Source organism: Pseudoliparis swirei, chromosome 3 (assembly GCF_029220125.1).
Source record: "Pseudoliparis swirei isolate HS2019 ecotype Mariana Trench chromosome 3, NWPU_hadal_v1, whole genome shotgun sequence".
Taxonomy (NCBI): Eukaryota; Metazoa; Chordata; class Actinopteri; order Perciformes; family Liparidae; genus Pseudoliparis; species Pseudoliparis swirei.
Window position 1 is genome coordinate 3164123 of NC_079390.1, and position 21728 is coordinate 3185850.

The 21728-nt window shown below is 42.5% G+C and overlaps 1 protein-coding gene across 1 annotated transcript in view; it reads left to right on the forward strand.

Moving 5' to 3' along the window:
• The window catches only part of LOC130188344 (pro-neuregulin-2, membrane-bound isoform-like), an 83855-nt gene extending 64428 nt beyond the window's left edge, over positions 1-19427 (forward strand). The window contains 8 exon segments of the mRNA XM_056406664.1: positions 3038-3158; positions 6425-6501; positions 12437-12539; positions 13314-13437; positions 13590-13717; positions 14338-14465; positions 14468-14558; positions 18769-19427. Coding sequence (XP_056262639.1) covers positions 3038-3158; positions 6425-6501; positions 12437-12539; positions 13314-13437; positions 13590-13717; positions 14338-14465; positions 14468-14558; positions 18769-19423 — 1427 coding nt within the window. The 3' untranslated portion in view covers positions 19424-19427.
• Positions 19428-21728: the final 2301 nt, after the last annotated feature.

The window sequence follows — 21728 nt, forward strand, 5'->3', positions numbered from 1 at the left end:
CATCTGTTTTTGCAAAACAATTACTTGTTGTACAGATTTTCATATCGCATATGCCAGACGCCAGGAGGCACTGCTATAGTGCATAATCTAATCAGCAATGGACAACATGCAAATATCTCCTCATGTGGTTAAGTTTCGGGCAACAATTCAGGGGAAGATCGTGGATTTGGTTAAAAGTTCGAACAAACACGTCACCACCAGGTCGTCATCTTCAATTTGTTATTTCACAGAGATCACCATTTTGCTGCCAACCTAATGTGATGCTTAAGTTTCTTCAAACAGATTTTTTCGTGGTAAACAAACATGTTTCCTCATTTTGCTAAAACAAAACATATTCCAGGCCACATTTATTTATCTCACGACAGAAATGCCAAACAAACCAATTGGTCGGTCGCTGCTACATCTTCGTGGAAACGCACTCGCGTGTTTATCTTGATGTGTTTTTCTTCAAACTGCTAACACATGGACCAAAGTTCATCTTGACCTGATGGGTTTGTTGGCGACAAACGAATATTTAGAATGAAGGTAACAGACGCTTAAGCAGAAAGTCCGTGGCACCCTCATTTCCCAGCTGCTCGGCAGCTTTCTAAATACTATTGTCGAGTTCTACAGGTTTATTATAGAAACCTGAAGAGAGGATTTCTGCATCCGTTTACTTGCAGTCGAACAAACGTAAACCTTTTTTAAACGTCATAATCCGAATCGTTGCATCTCTACTGGTCGATGATTTCTGTTGCGTTCAAGCGGTGTGGGATTTTGTGCTTTCGTGCTCATAGACGTTCTGCAAACAGAACTTTCACAACACTAATCGGAGGAAACAACAGAAAGAAGGGAAGATGGCAGAGGAAAGGAGGAGAGATGTTGACTGTGTGTGTCTGTTGGTGACCGGAGGCAAACAGATTGTTTTTATTGCGTTTTACGTGCCAACCAAAACTACTTGAAGCAATTAGTTGAATGTCTTTGTCTTACGTATATTGATGTTTATTTCTTTACAGAGTGATAAGATTGTTTTGCAAACAATTAAATCAAGAAAATGTCGCCATAACCTGCATTTTCTATTTATATTTATCTGAATTCTGGATGAATCTAATCAAAAAATGTCCCGTTCAGTGGTGGGTGGCCTGCTGAATGTAATTGAACCGCTGCGTTAAAAAAGGGAATCTGTGACCTTCAAAACAGACAGACGTAGGCTGCGGGTGATAAGAATATCTTTGAAGGTCAAAGAGCACCAAAAAAAAGCAGAATGTCGCGTCGCCTCGGAGTCAAAGTATCCCATCACTAAAAAAAAGAACCAAGTCATCTTCTTGACAAAATAAATGATGAGAACCAGTAAATCAATCAGGACAGCGAAACAGATTTCGGTGTGTGACCGGTAGCCAAATAAACTTGTCCGGAGTTCAGCCATCAGCCTTGATCCCCTCCGTGTGAAGTTGACACGTCCTCCACCTCCCCTGTGTGGGCGTTGCTCTCCGGGTCGTCTGTTTTCCACCCACTTGTACGCCAGGTGGACTGGAGATGATGTGTTAGCCCCCCCCCCCCCTGACTGACGATCTGTCCAGCACGCCCCCGCCCTCCCCTTCCATGCAGTGCATTCTGGGACGGGGCCACTGCCCCAGATAGAGATCCATGCGGCGGCTTGTTTCTCTGCCTTTTTTTTTCTTCCGTGTGGCGTGTGTTTTTTTTTATTACAATGTTTTCAGGTTCCTCCCCCTCCCTCGTCCTCCAACTGCTTTTTGACTGATCTTTTTTTTTTTTTACGAGGCGTTTTTACATGCCGGCACGCCGAGTGAGAGGTCAGGCCTGACGATGAGGTAGTTCTGATTAACTGGTAGACTCGGAAAATGTTTTTTCGGGGGAGCGTTTCTCGAGGTGACTGAACACATGTTTTATAAATCATCTCGAGGGAAACTTTAGCAAAAGGAGAAAACATGACAGCGCACGACTTACTCGTATCATCGCAAATATAATAAAAAATGTTAGCTCCAGTAACAAAAGCTCTGAAGTTATAAATCACAAGCACATATCAGATTAAACCAGCTGCAGATTCATGACTCGGTTTGTTGTTTGGATGGATGTTCGTAATAGGAAACCTGCACGTCTGCCGGAGCACAAGGAGCACCTGAACGCGTGCCAACGGAAACACCGAACGGAAGTCGACTTCCTTGTTTGGTATTCGTGGATATATAAAAGAAAAATAAACAGCATTTCTATAATTTCGCGATAAAAATATCGTGTTTGGAATACACAAAAGCGTTAAGTCATTCCGGGGGAGCTAAGCGAAGCACTGTTTGCTTTGTGATGCTAACCTAGCATAGCGGGAATTAGCCTCCTCTTGTCTTAGCTAAACCGGGAGCGTGCGGCGCTGGTCGACTTCTTCAAAGCGTCCTCGTAAAAATGTCTTATCACAACATTCTGCGTGGCTCGAGGAGCTGATGTAACCCTGAAAAAAAAAGGTTCTTCCAATCTGCTTTTCTTATTCTTACGCAACACATCCTCTTTCTGGCGAAGCTGCCAATAAGCGAGCGTGCGGCTCCCTCCTCAAGCCCGATCCTGCCACATGCGTACCTTTCTCGGCAGCACTCCCCTTTTTTTCCTCTTGAGATGGCCCACCCCCGCCCTTTTTGGGGCCCCGATATGCAGACTTAATCCCCGAACATATTATATCTTTTCGGGGGGGGGGAGATTAAGTGCAAGATACATGACATTTAGGGCCATTCCGAGGACCTGAGTCAACGTGTAAACAACTCCCACGCCATGTCGGGGAAATATTTATCTTTGCTCATAGAACTTCTCGAGATAGCGTCAACACTGCTTAGAGGCGCAATCACACTCGTGCGGATGGAAAAACGAATAGTCCCCCCCCACCGTGCAAATACGAGTGTAAAATAAGAGCGAAGCTGGGAATACTGATTAAAAAATTAACAAGCGAGTTCATTATAAAACGCTAAAAATAAAATATATATCCTGACGCCGTTGTTTCGTAAATTTAACAAAGATGTGTTTTTTCTCTGTTTCTTTTCTTCTTCTTCTTCTCCAGTAACCACGACGCCATCTCCGGGCTCGGGCCACGCCACCAGATGCAACGACACAGACAAGGCGTACTGTGTGAACGGCGGCGACTGTTACTTCATACATGGTATAAATCAGATCTCCTGCAAGTGAGTTACCTTCATTTGCTTTTTTGAAAATATTCTTCTCATAACGTAACTTTCAATGTCAACCTTTTCTTCCCTTGTGGTCCTAATGAGAACGTGATATTCCCATCTCTACTCGTATATTTGATCCCGCTGTTTATTTCTTCCTGATAGCACTTGATTTCCGTTCTTCTTTCTTTGCAGCGGCAGCAACAACGCGTTACTGGGACATGCTGCCAGTCCGCCTAACTACCCACCTGTTTTGTATTTTAACACTAATAATGGAGTGAGGCGGCGGCGCGCTCATCCTTTTAAGTCGTGTTTAGTGTACAGGAGGGCCGGCCATGAAAAAGCCTTTTCAAAATGTCATGAGTCACTTGGTTTCGTGGAGAGAGAGCAAATATTTATGCCTGTTAGAGGCCCCCAGTGAGGTAAATAGAAGCGTTGCTTACATTCGAGGGTTCTCGGCGAGAGGGATCGAGACCCGTGTGCAGAGTGCGCTGCAGCAACATGCGCCTCCGCTCTTCAGGAAGAGAACAGGTTGACGGGATCTCTCTCTCTCTTTTTCTTTTTTTCTTTTTACTTTGAGATTTACATTTGAGTTTGTGTTCGATTTGAGGTAAAAAGAAAAGAAGAAAAAAAGACGCTTGCTTACGCAATCTTCAGGAGGAGTTCAAAATCGACAGTTTTGTGTAGCGGTGCATTGATTATATTAGGATTTATCTCGTACATTTTTTTTATGATTTAAAAAAAAATCTTTTAAGTCATTTTTAAAACAAAAGTTCCAAACAATGACTTGTTCCCGGCTTCTCAGATGTGAATATTGTCTGTTCTTCATCTTCCATCATATTAAACTGAATATTTTTGGCTAAAGATCGAACAAAAACAATCAACTTATGCTTTGGCTAATTAATAATAATAATAATAATCTATTTAATTCATACAGCACCTTTTAAGGTACTCAAAGACACTTTACATGTTTCATTTATACACCTGCAGGGAGCATTTCAGGGTTAATTGTCTTGCTCAAGGACACACCGACGAGGGCGGGGATTGAACCGCCGACCCTCTGACCCAAAGTCGCCCCTAATTGTAATTTACAAACCAAAAGACATCAATTAAGCCTGCCAAGTAATTGTGAAATGAATTACGAATGAAAAGGGTGTCAGTTGCTCCCTTATTGATGTAATAATGTACTCATAAAACACAATATGCAGATTATCTCTCACCGCGATGGCCAGAGATGTTGTTGCACGCTCCATAAATCACGATCGCACAAGTCCTCATGGTTCATGTGGACCTGAAGCATCGGCGATGCTCCTGCAGCAGCTGTTCAATACGCTGTTCAATAGGCGCGGGTCCAGAAATAAAGTTGTATAATGCAGTGAAGGCCTGCAGGGATTTGTTGGCCCTCAGCCATCTCCTTCGATATCGGCCCGGGCTTTCAGTGGGCATTACTCACCGGCGAAACAAGTCCTGCAGACAGCCAGCCGTATTTTAATGCCCCGCTCCTTCACTTTGAAGCATTAATTATGTTTTATGGAGACGTCCAGGTTATAATACATGAGCCAAAGTAAGTAACTCACCGAAGTAAACACATTTGTTTTTCTGTTAATGACTTGTAAAATAGGAACTTAGCCTCATTTGAACATATCAATCGTAAGATGAATGTATTTAATTGTCATTTTCACAAAATTAACAAGAGGAATGTGTTTTAGTGTGCTCGCATTTAGTCAGATCTTAGATTCCTCTAATTAAAGGACATTATTTCGTCAGAAAGAAAGCAGATGAACGAGGTTTATTGGAACTCTCTTGGACTCTGAGAGCAATGGATGGTGTAAGTCTACTGTATATACAGTACGTAGGATATAAATATAGGTCCTGCTCTGTGTCTCCTAACACATGGTAAAACCTTCAGCTCGTCCCTCCGAAATGTTTATTCCCTGATCAAAGAATAATAAATAACCAAGGTGATTTATTTTAAACTTTAAAAATAGGTAATAGAGTTTGCAGCTGCACCTCTACGGGCATTTTGCACACTCATCTGATTTTTAAATGACCGCAGCGACCATTTATTTCTTTCATCTTTGGTGGTGCTACCCCCCCACACCCCCTACCCCCTACAGTTAAACACCATCGCTCAGCATGAGTCATTTAATGCTGGATGTTATGGTGCTCCTGGGAGGCGTTGTGTGAAACCCAGTAAATCACGAGCGCTGACCTTTGTCGGACTGGTGGTCCGGTTGTGAGTGTGAGTGGAATGTCGGTTCCCCCTAAAAGACCAACCGCTCATCCTAATGGGATTATAACGAGGAGATATGGTTTGATGGTGCTGATACAGTAGTCTGTGTACAGTTACACCAATTTATATATATATATATATATATATATATATACAGTATATATACAAGCTACGGGTCAGAACATGTGTACTGGACTCTGATTTATACATCGAAGCAGATTTAAAGAGAGTTGTCCCGTCTTGTTTCCACTCTAAAGAGATTTAAAGTGAAATTGCTGTTTGAGAAATGGAAATTCAGGATTTTTTAAAAGCATATTACCCCATTTTTGGGTTTCCTAGGTTTGAGTTATTAATCATAAAGCAGTGGATTGTTAATTTACAGTTAATTTACAGATACCTTGAACTGGTTTATTCATTTATACGAACGATCGTTTCTCTTATCCCCCAAAATGCAGACTAAGCTCTATGTATTGCTTTTTTAATAAAATATTTTGTAAACATGCCTTTTATAAAAATAAAAAATAAATGTACAGATAATGTTTTATATATATTTTAATATTATATTATGTAAGATAAGATAATATATTCCTTTATTGGTCCCACAGTGGGGAAATTGCAGGATCACAGCAGCGGGTGCACATTAGAGCATTTATAAAAGATACAAATAAAATACAAAATACAATAACAATATTAAATATACAGAGGAATACAAATACAAATTTGTATTGGGTTTTTTTCATTTAAAAAAGAAAAGTCCGAATAGCGAAAAAGGTCCTAAAGTGTCCTATCTTATATTTATCAAGTCAATTATAGCTTTGTTAATAATTTATTCATAATATTTTTTGAACGGAATACGGCCTCGTGTCCACGTCCGTCGCCAAAGTGGGACGGTCGACTCTGGAGGCGACGCCGCTGCTCGCCGTCTCCACGCGGCTCCACTGTGACCTTAAACAGTCTGTTGTGAAAGGATTGAAACCCCTAATATTTACAGTGCACATCACTTCCTGTGTTTTCCCCTTTTCATAACACTTGTCTGCTCCTTTCCCAGATGTCCGGACGGATACTTCGGCCCGCGATGCTTACAGACCGAGCCGCTGCGGTTGTACATGCCCAATCCTTTCAAAAGTATGTCCACTTGATATGAGCGGCTGAGAACGGAGACACAGTTGTCACTGGATTACCTCTGTGGACTCCTGCTGCCTCTCCCTCGCCCCCCCCCCCCCAGTTCTCCTCCTCTTTCTCCTTCTCAGGTCAACGCGCACTGAGCTGTGTGCGCGACGCCGTGTTGCACGGTGGCGTCATCCGTGGGAACGCTCTGCTTCTGCTGTCTTTTAGTGGTGCTGTTGTTCTAATTCTCTCTCTCTCTCTCCCTCCCTCCCTCCCTCCCTCTTCACTTTTTCTTACGCATATACCCTCCTTTTCACTCCACCCTTGCCTTCTCTCTCTCTCTCTGTCTCACTCACCCACCACCCTCCTCCTCCTCCCTCTCTTTTTGTGGCTTTTGTTTCTTCCCATCAGGTGTCCAAATGACTTTACTGGTGATCGCTGTCAAACCTACGTTATGGCCAGTTTCTACCGTATGTCAACTTCCTCTTCTGTCACTCTGTTGTCGCGACTGTCTCCGCGTGTCGTGCGTGCATGCCGGGCGAAGTAGAGACAGATTGCATTGATTTCCTGTTGTTACCTCGTAGAGTTGCGTCTCGTGCCTCCTCCGGTGACTCATTTGTGTCCGGCCGGCACAGTTCAGTCGAGTCTCGTCGTGTTTGTGGTCCGCATGTGTCAACCGTGTCGCCCTTTAACTCGCAGTGGGTCGCATGCACACTCTCGGAACACGAGCTCACAGTTAGTTCGATGGCAGCGAGTAGGCGGCTGGATTTAGGCGCTTTGTGGTTCTTGATTTGCACAAAGCCGCATGGAACAACACGGTGGAATGGCCAAAGAGTTACTAAAACCTCCTAACTTTATCTCACTAATCTAATGATGCGTGTCCATGCAAACTCAAGCATGTCCAAGTGTCATAGAGCTGACAGAGAAATGGGTCAGAACCACGAGCATGACAAATGACTGAATGACTGAAGCGGTGCACTGATAAGTAATTGTAAAAGTATAGTGTTGTAAAATTTGATGCTTTTTAATTTGCATCTATGAGAATGTAGGTTGTCCATGGGCCAGCGAGACGAAATGCCATTCATTCCTAACTTGAATTCTTCAAAGTCAGAGACCTCATCACGCAAGTGTTCTTGTATAATATACATGCACAGACAGGCACGGAGACGTTTGCTTTGCTCGCTTTCTAATCCACCGCAGAACTCGCTGCAGAACTCAGTTCTCTCTCTCTCTCCGAACATCAAAGTCACGATGCGGGTGTCGCTGCCTTTGCTTCAGAAATGTCAAAATGTTGCCCTCGCAGCGAACGTCCTCAGCTAAGAGTTCACATGCCGTGTCAAAGCGCTTCGCCCGGGGTGATAGAATCCAGCCTGCACCCCTCCACACGGCAGCATCGCAACACACATCCATCAAATGATACATTATCGCACGATCAGATGAAGCCAGATAGATAGATAGATGGATATATAGAAAGGTAGGTAGGTTGATAGACAGATAGATAGATAGACAGATCTATAGAAATGTAGGTAGATAGATAGACAGATAGATAGACAGATAGATAGATAGACAGATAGATAGACAGATAGATAGACAGATAGATAGATAGATAGATAGACAGATAGATAGATAGACAGATAGATAGATAGATAGATAGATAGATAGATAGACAGATAGATAGATAGACAGATCTATAGAAAGGTAGGTAGATAGATAGATAGATAGATAGATAGATAGACAGATAGATAGACAGATAGATAGATAGACAGATAGATAGACAGATAGATAGACAGATAGATAGATAGGCAGATAGATAGACAGATAGATAGATAGACAGATAGATAGACAGATAGATAGATAGATAGATAGACAGATCTATAGAAAGGTAGGTAGATAGACAGATAGATAGACAGATAGATAGATAGGCAGATAGATAGACAGATAGATAGACAGATAGACAGATAGATAGATAGACAGATCTATAGAAAGGTAGGTAGATAGATAGACAGATAGATAGATAGGCAGATAGATAGACAGATAGATAGATAGACAGCTAGATAGACAGATAGATAGATAGATAGATAGACAGATAGATAGATAGACAGATAGACAGATAGATAGACAGACAGATAGACAGATAGATAGACAGATAGATAGATAGATAGATAGATAGATAGATAGATAGATAGATAGACAGATAGATAGACAGATAGATAGATAGATAGACAGATAGATAGATAGATAGATAGATAGACAGATAGATAGACAGACAGATAGACAGATAGATAGATAGATAGATAGACAGATAGATAGATAGATAGACAGATAGATAGACAGATAGACAGATAGATAGATAGATAGACAGATAGACAGACAGATAGATAGATAAATAAATGTGGTTGTAGCAACAGCAAACAAGGTAAATGTGAAATATCTCAAATGATTTTGAGTGCAGCGACTCTGAAAAACGGAAGCATCCATACGCCACGAGGACGCTGTCTGGTAATAATATGTAATTAAATGCACAGCCTATATTCATGGCAGATAACAGCAAACTCTGATCAAGCTGGCTGCGTGTCCCCGTCGTGCCGGAGCAGGCCCCTGTGGCCCCTGTGGTCGCCGTGCGATGCACCAGTTCAGTTGAGCGGCGGCGTCTGCTCCTCGTGGAGTTTTCCCGATGTTGCCCACAGAGTCTCATCCTCAGTCTGACTTGCAGCGCTCACACAGACGTGTGTGTTGTGTGTTGGCTCGGAGCACAAGGCGAAAACCCCCTTTCTCTACTGCGAGTCGTTTCTTCTGGCATTAAGTCGTAAGGCATCGAGCTGAAGGGACTTGTTTCCTGGCAGCGCGGGCCGGGCTGCGTGTGGGAGCGACACGGTTTTCCGCATTCTGTCCAAACCTCAGTGCAGCTGTGCGACTGCATCAAGGACTTCTATTCCCAGTTCTCATCCAGCCACATGAACACAGAGCAGGTTTCGATTACTCGACTTTAAATGCGTACAGTACATGTTTTAAATCACTGACCTCAAATGGAATATACCGCGGAACACACTCGTCCAGTTATGGACGCTCGGCCGGCCGGTGGTCCGACGCTTCAAATTCAGTTTCTCTGAGCGTGTAATAAGGAAAATAGTTCCTCAAATTCTACGTACTGCTCCTTTAAGAAGAAGACGCGTAAGAGCAGAGTGAAAACAGTCGCATATAATGTCCGTTGCTCATGATGAAACTACCATCGATCAAGAACTTGTTGTATCTTAGGCATCACCTTGTGATATTACAGTGGAAATGCCTCCCTTCAGTCCGAGTGTATGATGTAATATCATCTTATTGGTTCATAAATGCTCCGCCACGTTTCAGATCAGGTTTATGAAAGCCACATTCAGACCCGATAGACGTGATGGATGTCGGCTTTAAAGTTTTATTTTTTGGGGGGAAACTATATATTGCCGTCGTAAATATAGCCTCCGCGAATATTCCACATTTACTACCCGGTTGAGAAGAATAAATCATATGTATATATATTGAGCAGGCACACGTTTAAGCCCCGCCTCCAGGAGGGGGCGCCTCCCATCCCCAAGAGATACCACAGGGAAGAAGGATGGCTTTATAAGAACAGCTGGGACTCACTTCCACTGGAGTGAAGATGTGGACCTTTGGCCTCACCACCAATAGAATATAACGTCCAACTATAATTCTTCTTTATTCAGAGTGATTATACACCGATACTGTACAAATACACTCCTTTTTTAACTTGCCTGTTCATGTGATGGGTGTGTTCGGGAACTGGAAGCGGGGTTTTTTGTAGCGGAAAAAACTGAAATCACAGGTAATCTCTGCAGATGACGCATATTTTCCCCAAATACATAATGACAGTGGCTTTGCGCCTATGTATCGGGGGGGGGGGGAACTCGCTTTCACAATGAAGTCAGGGCGAAACAGAACAAAAGCGACTGCGTTGAGGAGATAGAAACCAAAATGACGTTATTATCCAATAAGATATTCAGAATACAAAGTGTTGTTGTGTAGCCATGTGGTTGTGTGTAGTGTGTGTGTGTGTGTATGCTGCATGCTAGCTAGTGTGTGTTCACGTCCTCGTCGTTACTCACCGCTGACCATGACTGACACGTGTGTGTGTGTTGTCTCCGTCGCCGTAATGCCTATTTTTTTTTTTTTTTTGCTCCACTTTATGTCTGAAAGTCGCTACTTCTCTTAACCTGGTCTTTTGTTTCTTTGTGTTTTTTTTTCTCTTCCAACTGTTCAACCCTCTGCAATGGCAGAACATCTTGGGATTGAATTTATGGGTATGGAACCAATCCATTTTTCCTCTCGGGCCGCCATAGTCACTCAGTCGATGTCCTCCTGTCCCCGTCCCGTCTTGTGGTTGTGAAACTGTCAATCGACCGATCGATCCATAACTCATTAAAAAATGACAAAGTCTCTCTCAGCCGATGCAACTGATCCTCATCAATCATCATTAACATGGATGCCATCGCCTGCACCTCTTATACACGTACAATGAAATGACAACAAACAAAAAACGTAGAACTATTAACAGAGTTTCCTCTCTTACTCACATGCAGAATACTTTTTTGGGGTTTCTCATACCTGTAACAAGCGTCATGTTCATGTTCCTGATTTCTTTTCTCTCACTCTTCAACTCGATCCATTGTAGTCTCATCCCTCGTAGTCTTTTCCCCCCTTTTGATATGCCATCTCTCTCCTTTTCCCCCCGGTATTTTTACGTGTGATTTCATCTCTTGCATCATCACGCCGTCGTTAGCGTAGCGAACTGTAACTTTGAAAGTGTGAAATGCGATAACCGTTGTTTATTAACCTCCTCGGAGTCGATCTGCTGTGATGTGAGCATGCGATGCTATATTTAGAACGTAAAGTCATGTTGTCGTCTGTGTGCCGCTATTTCCATCCTCCTCATTTTCCCGCTCCTCTTTTTCCAGAAAAGGGCTTTTTAGTGGTTGAGTGCGTGTAGAAAACATGCTACATGTATGTTATCATGTAATTAGACAAGTCCATGTTAGTACTGGACCATGAGCACCAGTGTGTGGTCATACCAGCAATTATAGCTTTTGATTTATTCAGTGTCGGAAACTTGACACAAGTTGGCTGCTTCAGATGGAAAGAGTTGTACAAATTAAATGTAAAAAAAACTTTTTACGACATTATTCATCAAGGGACCTCTGTCGTCGGCCTCAACCAACACAAGCTCTTCTCTGGAAAAGGAAAAAAAAGATTCTCTAGTTTCATATTTCTTGCTTAATTCATGCTATATATACATTTCACTTGTATCCTAAATTACTGTAGTAATAGATATATAATTACTGTGCTGACTGAATGCCCGAGCAGATGAAGACTTCTAGAAGTAAAATGAGAATGTCAAACAATTGCACATTTCTATATCACTATATACTGCACAGTGTGCAGGTTTGATCCATTAGGGGCCCAAACTTTGATATAATGGTAGATAATTCAACATGTGCTCAATAGATCAGTCTAAAGTCTCGTGGAGCCCCAAGCCACGACTTTAAAGAGCATAAAAAGAAGAAAATGCAGCTTTGAGGCAGTAAAGTTATGAAATCATCAGGTATTCATAAACATTGAAACTTGTATGTCTTTTGTTCTGAGACACTTTCTTGTAGAAAATACAGAAAATATGTATTCTTTAAGAAAATCTTACTTTACTGCGCGGCTCGGCTGCAACAGTATCTTTTGTATTTGTGATGAGGAAAGGTTTGAGTGTGAGGAGAGTTGTTAGAGGAGGGACGATGAAGCTTCATACTGCTCCCGATTATTCAAAAACAATACGTAGAATAACACAAAAAAATGTGGGAACCTGCACCTTTAAGAAACTAATTGTTTTCCCTATTATTTTTCTCTCACTGTGTGTGTGCGTGTGCTGCATTTGTGTGTGTGTGTGTGTCTGTGGGTGTGATGTTGACAGAGGCGGAGGAACTCTACCAGAAAAGAGTCCTGACAATCACGGGCATTTGTGTGGCTCTGTTGGTGGTGGGCATCGTGTGTGTGGTGGCCTACTGCAAAACCAAGTAAGTCCTGCTGGTGAAGTGAAATCGGCTCTTTTCACATTTCATTTTTCACATTTCTATCATCACCAAGAGACAAAAGGCATAACTTTATACTCGACCTGCTGAGGCACTTCTTGCAGCGCCTGTAATTTGCCGCATAGGTGGGAAGAATAGAAAAACAACTGTTCAAAATTCTGTGTTTTCCATTTTATTTATCAAATAAATTGCAAAATGAATAGAAAATATAGTCAAGACATTGACATGGTTATAAATAATGATTTTTATTGTAAATATTAATGTAGTTCTTCTTGTGGCTCAAAGGAAGGCCAGTTTTATAGCTTCTCTCACCAGAATAACTGTTTTCAGCTGCGCTCGCATAAAAAGGGGTTTCAAGGGTTTTCTTCCCCTCTGTTAGTCTTCTAAGGCGATAACACAATGTACCATTAGAACACTGGAGATGGGCCTCTATACACCTCTGTAGAGACTTCATTAAACACCAGAGAATAGTCATTTACCACTTTAACTATATCGAGAGTGTATTTATGATTAATTTTATGTTATCTTCATTTTATAAAACAGTGCTTTTCTTTGAAAAATAAGGGCATTTCTCAGTGACCCCAAACTTTTGAACGGTAGTGTATATGGTTTTATATAGTTTTTAAGAGTTGATCTAGTTGTTACATCAAGTAAAAACAAAAAAGTTTTTAAAAAGTAAAAACAAATTAAATGAATACTTAAATGCATCTAAACAACAAAAAAACGTTTGCGAGAGAATGACTGTGATTTGCTCGACAGGAAACAAAGAAAGAAGATGCACAATCATCTGCGACAGAACATGTGTCCAGAACATCCCAACCGTAACCTTGCTAACGGACCCAACCACCCAGGACCGGGCCCCGAGGAAATCCCCATGGTGGACGTGAGTCTCCGAAAAAAAGGATTCCTAACGTTATTAAAGTAAAACGCACAAAGATGTGTTTACCGAGTGGCTTCACGCTCACTTATATAATCAAAGCTTCTTCATTTTTTTTCATCTGCAAAATCCATTCCCCCCCCTCCTACCTGAAACAGTACATATCAAAGAACGTCCCCGCGACTGAACGAGTCATACGGCATGCGACGGAGGGCTCGTTCCCCGCCAGCCACGCCTCTTCCAGATCTCACAACTCTTCCACACGAGCCCACTCATCAACCCACAGGTAAGCACCCTGCAGTCCAGGTGCCCTCATGCTTTGGTTTTACTCATGCTGTGATCTAAAAAATATATGGATATTATTATTTTTATTTTTATTTATTTTTATCTGTCACTGTTTTATGTTGTATGTCTGAAACTTTGTTTAATGTGCTACTGCGGCTGTTTAGGCCAGGACACTCTTATAAAGGAGATTTTTTTATCTCAATGAGGCTTTTCCTGGTTAAGTATATTTAAATAAAAATGTATATACCTTTAAATCCAGCACTGTCCTTTCATATGAATACACACTCACGCACAAACCGTATGATTGATGTGGTTGATTGAGTAAAAAATAAGATGAATATATATATATATATATTTATATATATATATATTTGTATATATATATATATATATATACAATATATATAAATATATTTATAGATATATATCTATATATAGAAATATATATATATATATGTATATAGAAATATATATAAAAATAGAAATACATATCGTCATTATACTTCATTGTGGGGAAAAAAGGATAGAAAGAAATAAGAATCCCACTGGGGAGATGCCGGGGTGTGTGTGTGGGTGTGTGTGTGTGTTTTAACACCTTTTTTTTGGGGCTGTATTTGTCAGACAAGAGGAGCGGACATGGAGCCTGGAACATTCTGACAGCATCCTCTCCGACTCGCCGGGTCTGATGTCATCCTCCGTGGGGACCAGTAAATGCAGCAGTCCAGCGTGCATGGAGGCGAGGGCCCGGCGCGCGCGCACTGCGGCTACGCCGAGCCCCACCGGCCGGGCCTGCAGTACCGGGAGTCCTTCGACTCGCTGGGAGACTCTCCGCACAGCGACAGGTGGGGAACCGGACCCGATGAGGCCCGACGCGGCGCCGGGGGGGGGGGGTTGTTAACAACTTGAGAAGTGTCCTCTAGAGAATGATGGTGATGATGAAATATGCCACAATGGGCAAGAGTGAAATATCTTATTCAAGTCAGAACTAATCCCCTTTCACTTTTCTGAATGGACATTTGGACATTTTAGGAAATCCACTTGCTTTCCATTGTGTCTCTGCGTCACATGAAACGGGTCCAAAACGAGTTTAGGAGGAAGCACTTAGTTTGTCTGTCACAAGGTGTGGAAATATTCCTTTTAACAACTCTATATTTATGTCCGTCCTGAAGCCACAGAGATATCGTTCTTCCCATCTGGGCAAACAAACACATTTTCCCTGAAAAATGTTGGAATGCTCCTTCAACATAAAACCAGAACACGACGGTTTAAACACAATTGATTCCCTCTCAATAATCTGCTTTCACTCGACTTCAGGAGTGCATAAAGATCCTCCCCCTGAGTGCTGTTGCAGCACACAGACTAATAAAGGTTCTTAAATGGTTCTTTAACAGGCGGTGTGGCACCTTTATAGGTCCTTTGAAGAACTCTTTCAGGAAATGGTTCTTTAAAGAACCCTGGTTTGAAAGGTTCTTTGTGGAACCAGAAATGGTGCCTTAAAGAACCATTTGTGATGGTTCTATGAAACACCTTTATAGGTTATTTGAATAACGCTTTAAGGAAATGGTTCTTTAAAGAACCCTGGTTTAACCCTTGTGTTGCCTTCGGGTCATTTTGACCCGATTCAATGTTTAATGTCGGTGTTCTTTCGGTAGTCAACAAACAAACATAAAGTACCTCACACTTAAACTTGGAAAACAATATTAATTCTAATAATTTTCTGGAGATTTTAATAGCTGGGGTCATATTGACCTCAAGGGTAAAATATGTTAGTAAATATAAAGGTAACAAGAGGGTTAAACATTGAATCGGGTCATATTGATCCGAAGGCGACAGGAGGGTGAAACATTGAATCGGGTCAAATTGACCCGAAGGCAACACAAGGGTTAAACGGTTCTTTGTGGAACCAGAAATGGTGCCTTAAAGAACCATTTTTGAAGGTTCTATGAAACACCTTTATAGGTTATTTGAATAACGCTTTAAGGAAATGGTTCTTTAAAGAACCCTGGTTTGAAAAGTTCTTTGTGGAACCAGAAATGGTGCCTTGATAAACCATTTTTCGAAGGTTCTTTGAGGCACCATTCTAGGTTTCTTTGAAGAATGCTTAAAGGAAATGGTTCTTTAAAGAACCTCGGTATTAAAAGTTCTCTGTGGAACCAGAAATGGTGCCTTAAAGAACAATTTTTGAAGTTTCTATAAAACACCTTTACATGTTATTTGAAGAACTCTTTAAGGAAATGGTTCTTTAAAGATCCCTGGTTTAAAAAGTTCTCTGTGGAACCAGAAATTGTTCTTCTATGGCATCACTCTAAAGAACCATGTTCGGTTCCAGATGGCACCTTCATGTTTCTGAGGGCTTAATAGTGATCCTCCAAATCCACAAAACGCTCTCCACACTCCCCGCTTACGTTTTGAATTCCAACACATGTCTCAGTAATCCTGCATTAGCAGTGAGCTGGAGGAGCATCGGGGACACGGGACACAACTGGGCCCGATAATCTATAATCATTTTATGGAGTTGATGTCTGATCATCCACACAACATCCAGAGAGACGTTGGCCCGGTATTTTTTGCTCAGGGTACTTTTGAATGTGAGGGAATGATGGTTCAGTTGGGTAGAGGAAGTCCGTGTTTGTTGACCCTGAAATTGAAGACCCTGTGTTTAAAAGTTTGAGGTCACGACGCCCCTTTCCTCTCGTATCACTCGTACACAGGCATCCCATCCACCTTTGTTTTAAGTCTTTAGAATCACTATTAACCCGAATGTCTTTCCATCATGAAACCTCATCGTCAACCAACCCATTTCAGATGGGCCACCGTTAATTAAAAAAAAGAGTGAGCCGCAAAGTAGATCTCCTTTCATGAGATTATAACAAAAAAAAGGTGGTGACATTCTCAGACGAGTGGGAAGTTTGACGTATTTAAACTATTGCTACACGGCAAACAATTGATTGTGAAATTGCAAAAAGCCTGTGTCGACTGGATGAAGCCGTCTTTCCCAATCGCACGCAAAAAAAACGCGGCAATAGGAACAAATCTGGGTCAAATGCATTAAAAAACCTCCAGTCATTAAGAACAATAGTGTGTTGTTTAGAAGCATCCGCTCGATCAGTGACCTCAGATCATCTGCTATTAGCTATGCAGATTTAGGTACATAACATTCAGGCCAGCCAGAGGCCCATTTGGGACCAGATGTCGACCTTAAGCCTAAAACACATGAAACGATGCTGCAAAATCAAGTTGATTAACGAGCTTTAACCATGCTTTAACGAGTGAGTGCACTGAAAGTATTGGCTTGAGGAGGTCCAAGGAGGTTTATAGCTGCATGGATCCACTAAGTCTTTGACTATGTGACAGGTTGTCCAGGAGAAAAAAAAGTTGATATGTACAGGAACTTAAAGAAATAAATTGGGCTTTGCAGTGCCGGCAAAGTAAAGCAACTGTGCTTTAAAAACTGTCAAAAACGAAGCAGATGGGATCGCGTGTCTTACATTGTTATGTGTTTGAGCTGCGAGGCATCCGTGATGTCAGCGTACAGCAAGTGTGTATACGCTCAAGTAGAGCCTTGGCCAATGACTTGTTATGCAGAGCCAGATTGCATAATCAACATCCCCTCAGTCATGCCAGGTGACGAGCGCCTCCTCCCGTCAAGGCGAGCACTTCTGCTGAATCAGCAGTGCTGTGTCACACGGCACGTCGTCAGCGGAGCGTCGAAAATAAACGTTATAATTGGGGGTTGCTTTTTCCATGCGTTGAAAGTTGAGTTGGTCATGATTATGGTATTGGAACTGTAGGGAAACCAAACGGATGACACCCGTACGTCGCTGATGTTTTGACACATCTGAGCGATTTGGGTTTAAGGTCAAAGGTCAAAGGTAGGGGAGCTATGGAAAAGCATGGCAAATGAGTGTGAGGCTCTGACTCCTGTAAGCAGTGAGTCTCAGATTCATTTTTATTGAGAGACAAGTCAGAAATGCTGACTCAAATAATCTATATCTAATGGGACAATGGGCTTATCTGTTATTTGGTGCCATTATTCTAATAAATAACAATTCATGCATGTATATCTATGTATTTATTTGTGACATATATAGTTAGGAAACCATGTTTTAAGTCAAGGCCTAATGTTGCCTTTCACGTATAAGAATGATCCCAGTCACTTCCACACAGTGAGGCATTTAGCTTTTTAATGAAACACTAAATCAGTACCAGAACTGAAACATTTGGATCGGCGCAACTCGAGTTTTTAGAGCTAAAGTCTGAGATTATTTAGGGGTTCAAGAAATTCCACAACGACTTCAGCATTCGGCCACGGTGGCCACACGGTCACGGCACCATTCATAGCTGACTGCTCATTGTGCGGGGTAAGATAGATAGATAGATAGATGTATACTTTATTGATCCCGCAAGCGGGAAATTACAGGCAGATTAAGGATCTGGTTATGATATTCAAGAGGATTTGGAACAGTATGCATGGTGATCCACTGTTAGAGCAAAACAGCTGCTCCTCAGGCTGAGCTTTGACTTAAACTGCTTGAGAAACTCAGATAGAGACAAGTGGTAATTGAAAACTTCTGTCTATTCTAACGATAATCCATGACGTCCAATTCATGTCAGAATTTTAAATAACTTTTTGCAAATCATCTGCATCAACCAATAGACACCTAATGTTGCATAAGACCCAAGGATATTAACAAAAGAGGAGGATCCAGAACAGAACCCTGGGGGACGCCACATTCTTACCAGCACACCTTTTCCCGAGTCATTTTCACCTTTTACCGCTCCACCAAAAAACTTCACAAAATAGAATTTTCTCTCTCATCATTTCACTCATAAGTATTTCAATGGTTAGGATTATTTATTTTTAAAGTAGCGTCAATCTGCCCAGTGTGAAAACTACCTGACGGCATTTCAGCAAAAAAGCGAATCCAAGTTAAATCTTTGTATGGACAATACCTTTTTCCTTTTAATATGTGACTGCCCATGTACAGCTTGCTAGTAGCTTAGCACTTAATGTATACTATTAACTATTTACTCTCCTATGATTCACTGCAGGTACGTGTCGGCCCTGACGACACCGGCCCGTCTCTCCCCGGTGGATTTCCATTACTCATTGCCCTCGCAGGTGCCTACCTTCCAGATCACATCCCCTATTGCCAGCCACGCCATGTCCCTCCCTCCCGCCGTCCACAACCCTTACCCTCTCGAGGACGACCAGCCGCTGCTGCGCCGCTACCAGGTGCCGCTACACGACGCCCAGTGCCAGGAGCCGTACCGGCAGCAGCGCCGCACCTATCTAAACGACAGCAGGGGCAGCCTGCCCTCCAGCCCCTACCGGCTGGCGAAAGAAGAAGACTATGAGACCACCCAGGAGTACCTCTCCTCTCGGGAGCAACCAAAGAGAAGCGGGTCCGGCGGAACCGGTAGCCGGCGCTGGCGGAGGTCCCGGCTGAACGGCTACGTGGCCCCGCGTGGTTACGAGGCGTCCCGGGACTACGGGTCTCGGAGCTGCCTAACGGATAGCGAGTCGGAGGAGGACGGTGAGAACACGCCCTTCCTCAGTATGCAGAACATGAACGCCGAGCCCTCCACCATCTACAGGCCGGTGGACAGTCGGACTTCTCACTCGTCGGGGCGACCCAGTGCGCACGGAAACATGCACACGAGACTTACGCACTCACGCTCCAAACCGGACGACGCACCCCACTAAAGAGTGAAAAAAAATGAACCAACGAAAAAAATCAATATAGTATAGACCTGCATCTATAAGAAATATTTTTATTTTATATAACTGACAGATATTCTAAACAAATGAAATATTTATTTTCATTTTAGCAAAATGTTGTCTACTAGTTAACAGCGAAGACTTTTTTATAGGGAAAACTCTATTTATATGTACATTTTTTGATTTACAGCATAAAAAGACGTGCCAGTTTTTTTCACAACGTTATAAAAAAAAAAAAATAGAGTAATATTGTGGTGCCTTTTGCTGTATGCCGATGCCAGAGGGCCAGTGGAGGTTTTTGTAGCCTTTCTTATATGGACGCCTCATTTTTTATACACGTTTTATGTTTTTTTTCCTCCTCTCTGGTTTCCTGTTTTTACTTTCTTTCCAAGTTGCATTCTTTAAGGAGTCTCGCCCAACTGGAACATAACCCCTTCCATGTCACACAATATAAACCACTTCAACATAAAGTGTATGTTTACATTAATATGATTTTGCCTGTAGGGTTTTACGACTTGGGGATCTGATAAATACAATGTAGGTCCTTTGTTTGCTCTCTACAGAGAGAGTGTGTGTGTGTGCGACAGTGTGTGTGTGTGTGTCAGTTTGCTTACATGTGTTTGTGATCGTTAGATGAACTTCATTGTTTGTCGTGGTGACATCAGGCATGTGGGTCTACTGGTGTCTCACAGTGTGGCAGAAGTTCACTGATCAGTGCTTTACCAGAACGCGGTGACCCCACGGTGACCCCACGGTGAGCCCACAATGTAGGTGGGCGGACGGGTTGTGCGTTACGCAGCTCATTTCCTCGATGTGTTTGAAGCTATTTTTGCCCGTAATGCTGCGTTCACACCACAAGTTTACTCGCGTGAGTTTCCTCGCTTGACTATTCGTGGCTTTTCGCGTCACTCGCGCCTTAGAGGGGGCGGGGCTTATCTCTGTGGCTTTACTCCGTGGAAACAGTTATACTTTCCTTCATCCACCACGGAATAATTAACCACTAGTTCTGCTTTAAACTTGCTGATGACATCTTACAAATGTCAGAACATCTAACGCCCTCGTGTTTGGGTTCATAACATCAATATAATATATATTTAAATATATTTATACATGACATCACCCGTAGCCTCACTCAGCTCGGTGACTTTCACAGACCACGTCTGAATAACTTCCTCTTCCAGCTCCGTTAAATTAACCGATGGTGGAGCAGCTCGACGCCAATTGGCTTTCGCAACTCGCCGTCGGGCAATTTCTTCGCCAAAGTTGAAATATTTCAACTCGAGGAGAAGTTTTTCGTGCCGCCCCATTCGCGTCTGTACGTTGACTTTGCTCATGGGATCAACTCGCGCAAACAAATCGCAACGCTTCTGGTGTGAACACAGCTATAAGTCCACAGCAAGTTATTTTCCCTCACGTTAGTCTGTTATGAGGACGGGGTGACCCCCCCCCCCCCCCCCCCGGCAAAACAGAAAAAGTTGCCTTTGTTTTTCATCCAACTCCTCAGCCCCCTTATCTTCCCGATGCCTCGCCGTTCCTCTCGTGTCCATTCTGTTTTTTGTGGCTCGTGTTAAAGGCCACACGGTGTCTCAGGATTTCCACATGCCCCGCCCCCTTCCCTAGCCGCCACCTTAAAACCCCCCTGTTCACACCCTCTTCCTCAACATAAGGTTGAACCAAGACGACGGTCCACGTGTTAAGAGACAGCCTATTCCACTCCCCCCGCCCTGAACATTCCCATACAGAGAGGAAGGAAAGCGAAACGAAAAGTAGCTGTGAAAATGTCGGAGGATCATACGATGCAAAAAAAAAAAAAATATGCAAACTTTCTATTTTGCTGATCATTTTCTAAGAGGTGACTGCAGTGTGTTGTGTGAAGAAGAAAAAAACGACGTGACGCCTGTTAGTGTAGAATGAAAAATAACGTGATATAAATGCACATTTACATTAGTTTAGTTTTTAAAAGCCATGACGCAGCTATCTTTAAAGTCGTCACATACCCCCCACACACACACACACACACTAAACGACTGTGTCCACGACTTGTTTCACCACTTGGTTTCAGACCGCTTCACTTTACACGCTCACACTTCCTCGTAACGTCGAAATAGCATCCAGAAAGCGTCTCCTCCAGTAGTACCGTGTACTACTTTGTCATTTTTGTTTTACATTTTAATCCGTAAAAACGATGATTTAGAAAAAATAAACATGTCAGCCCCCCGCCCCCTCCCTGTGCTCCACTGAAGGAAAAGTGAATATTTAAAAAAGGGAAATTCAAAGAATCCATTCGAAG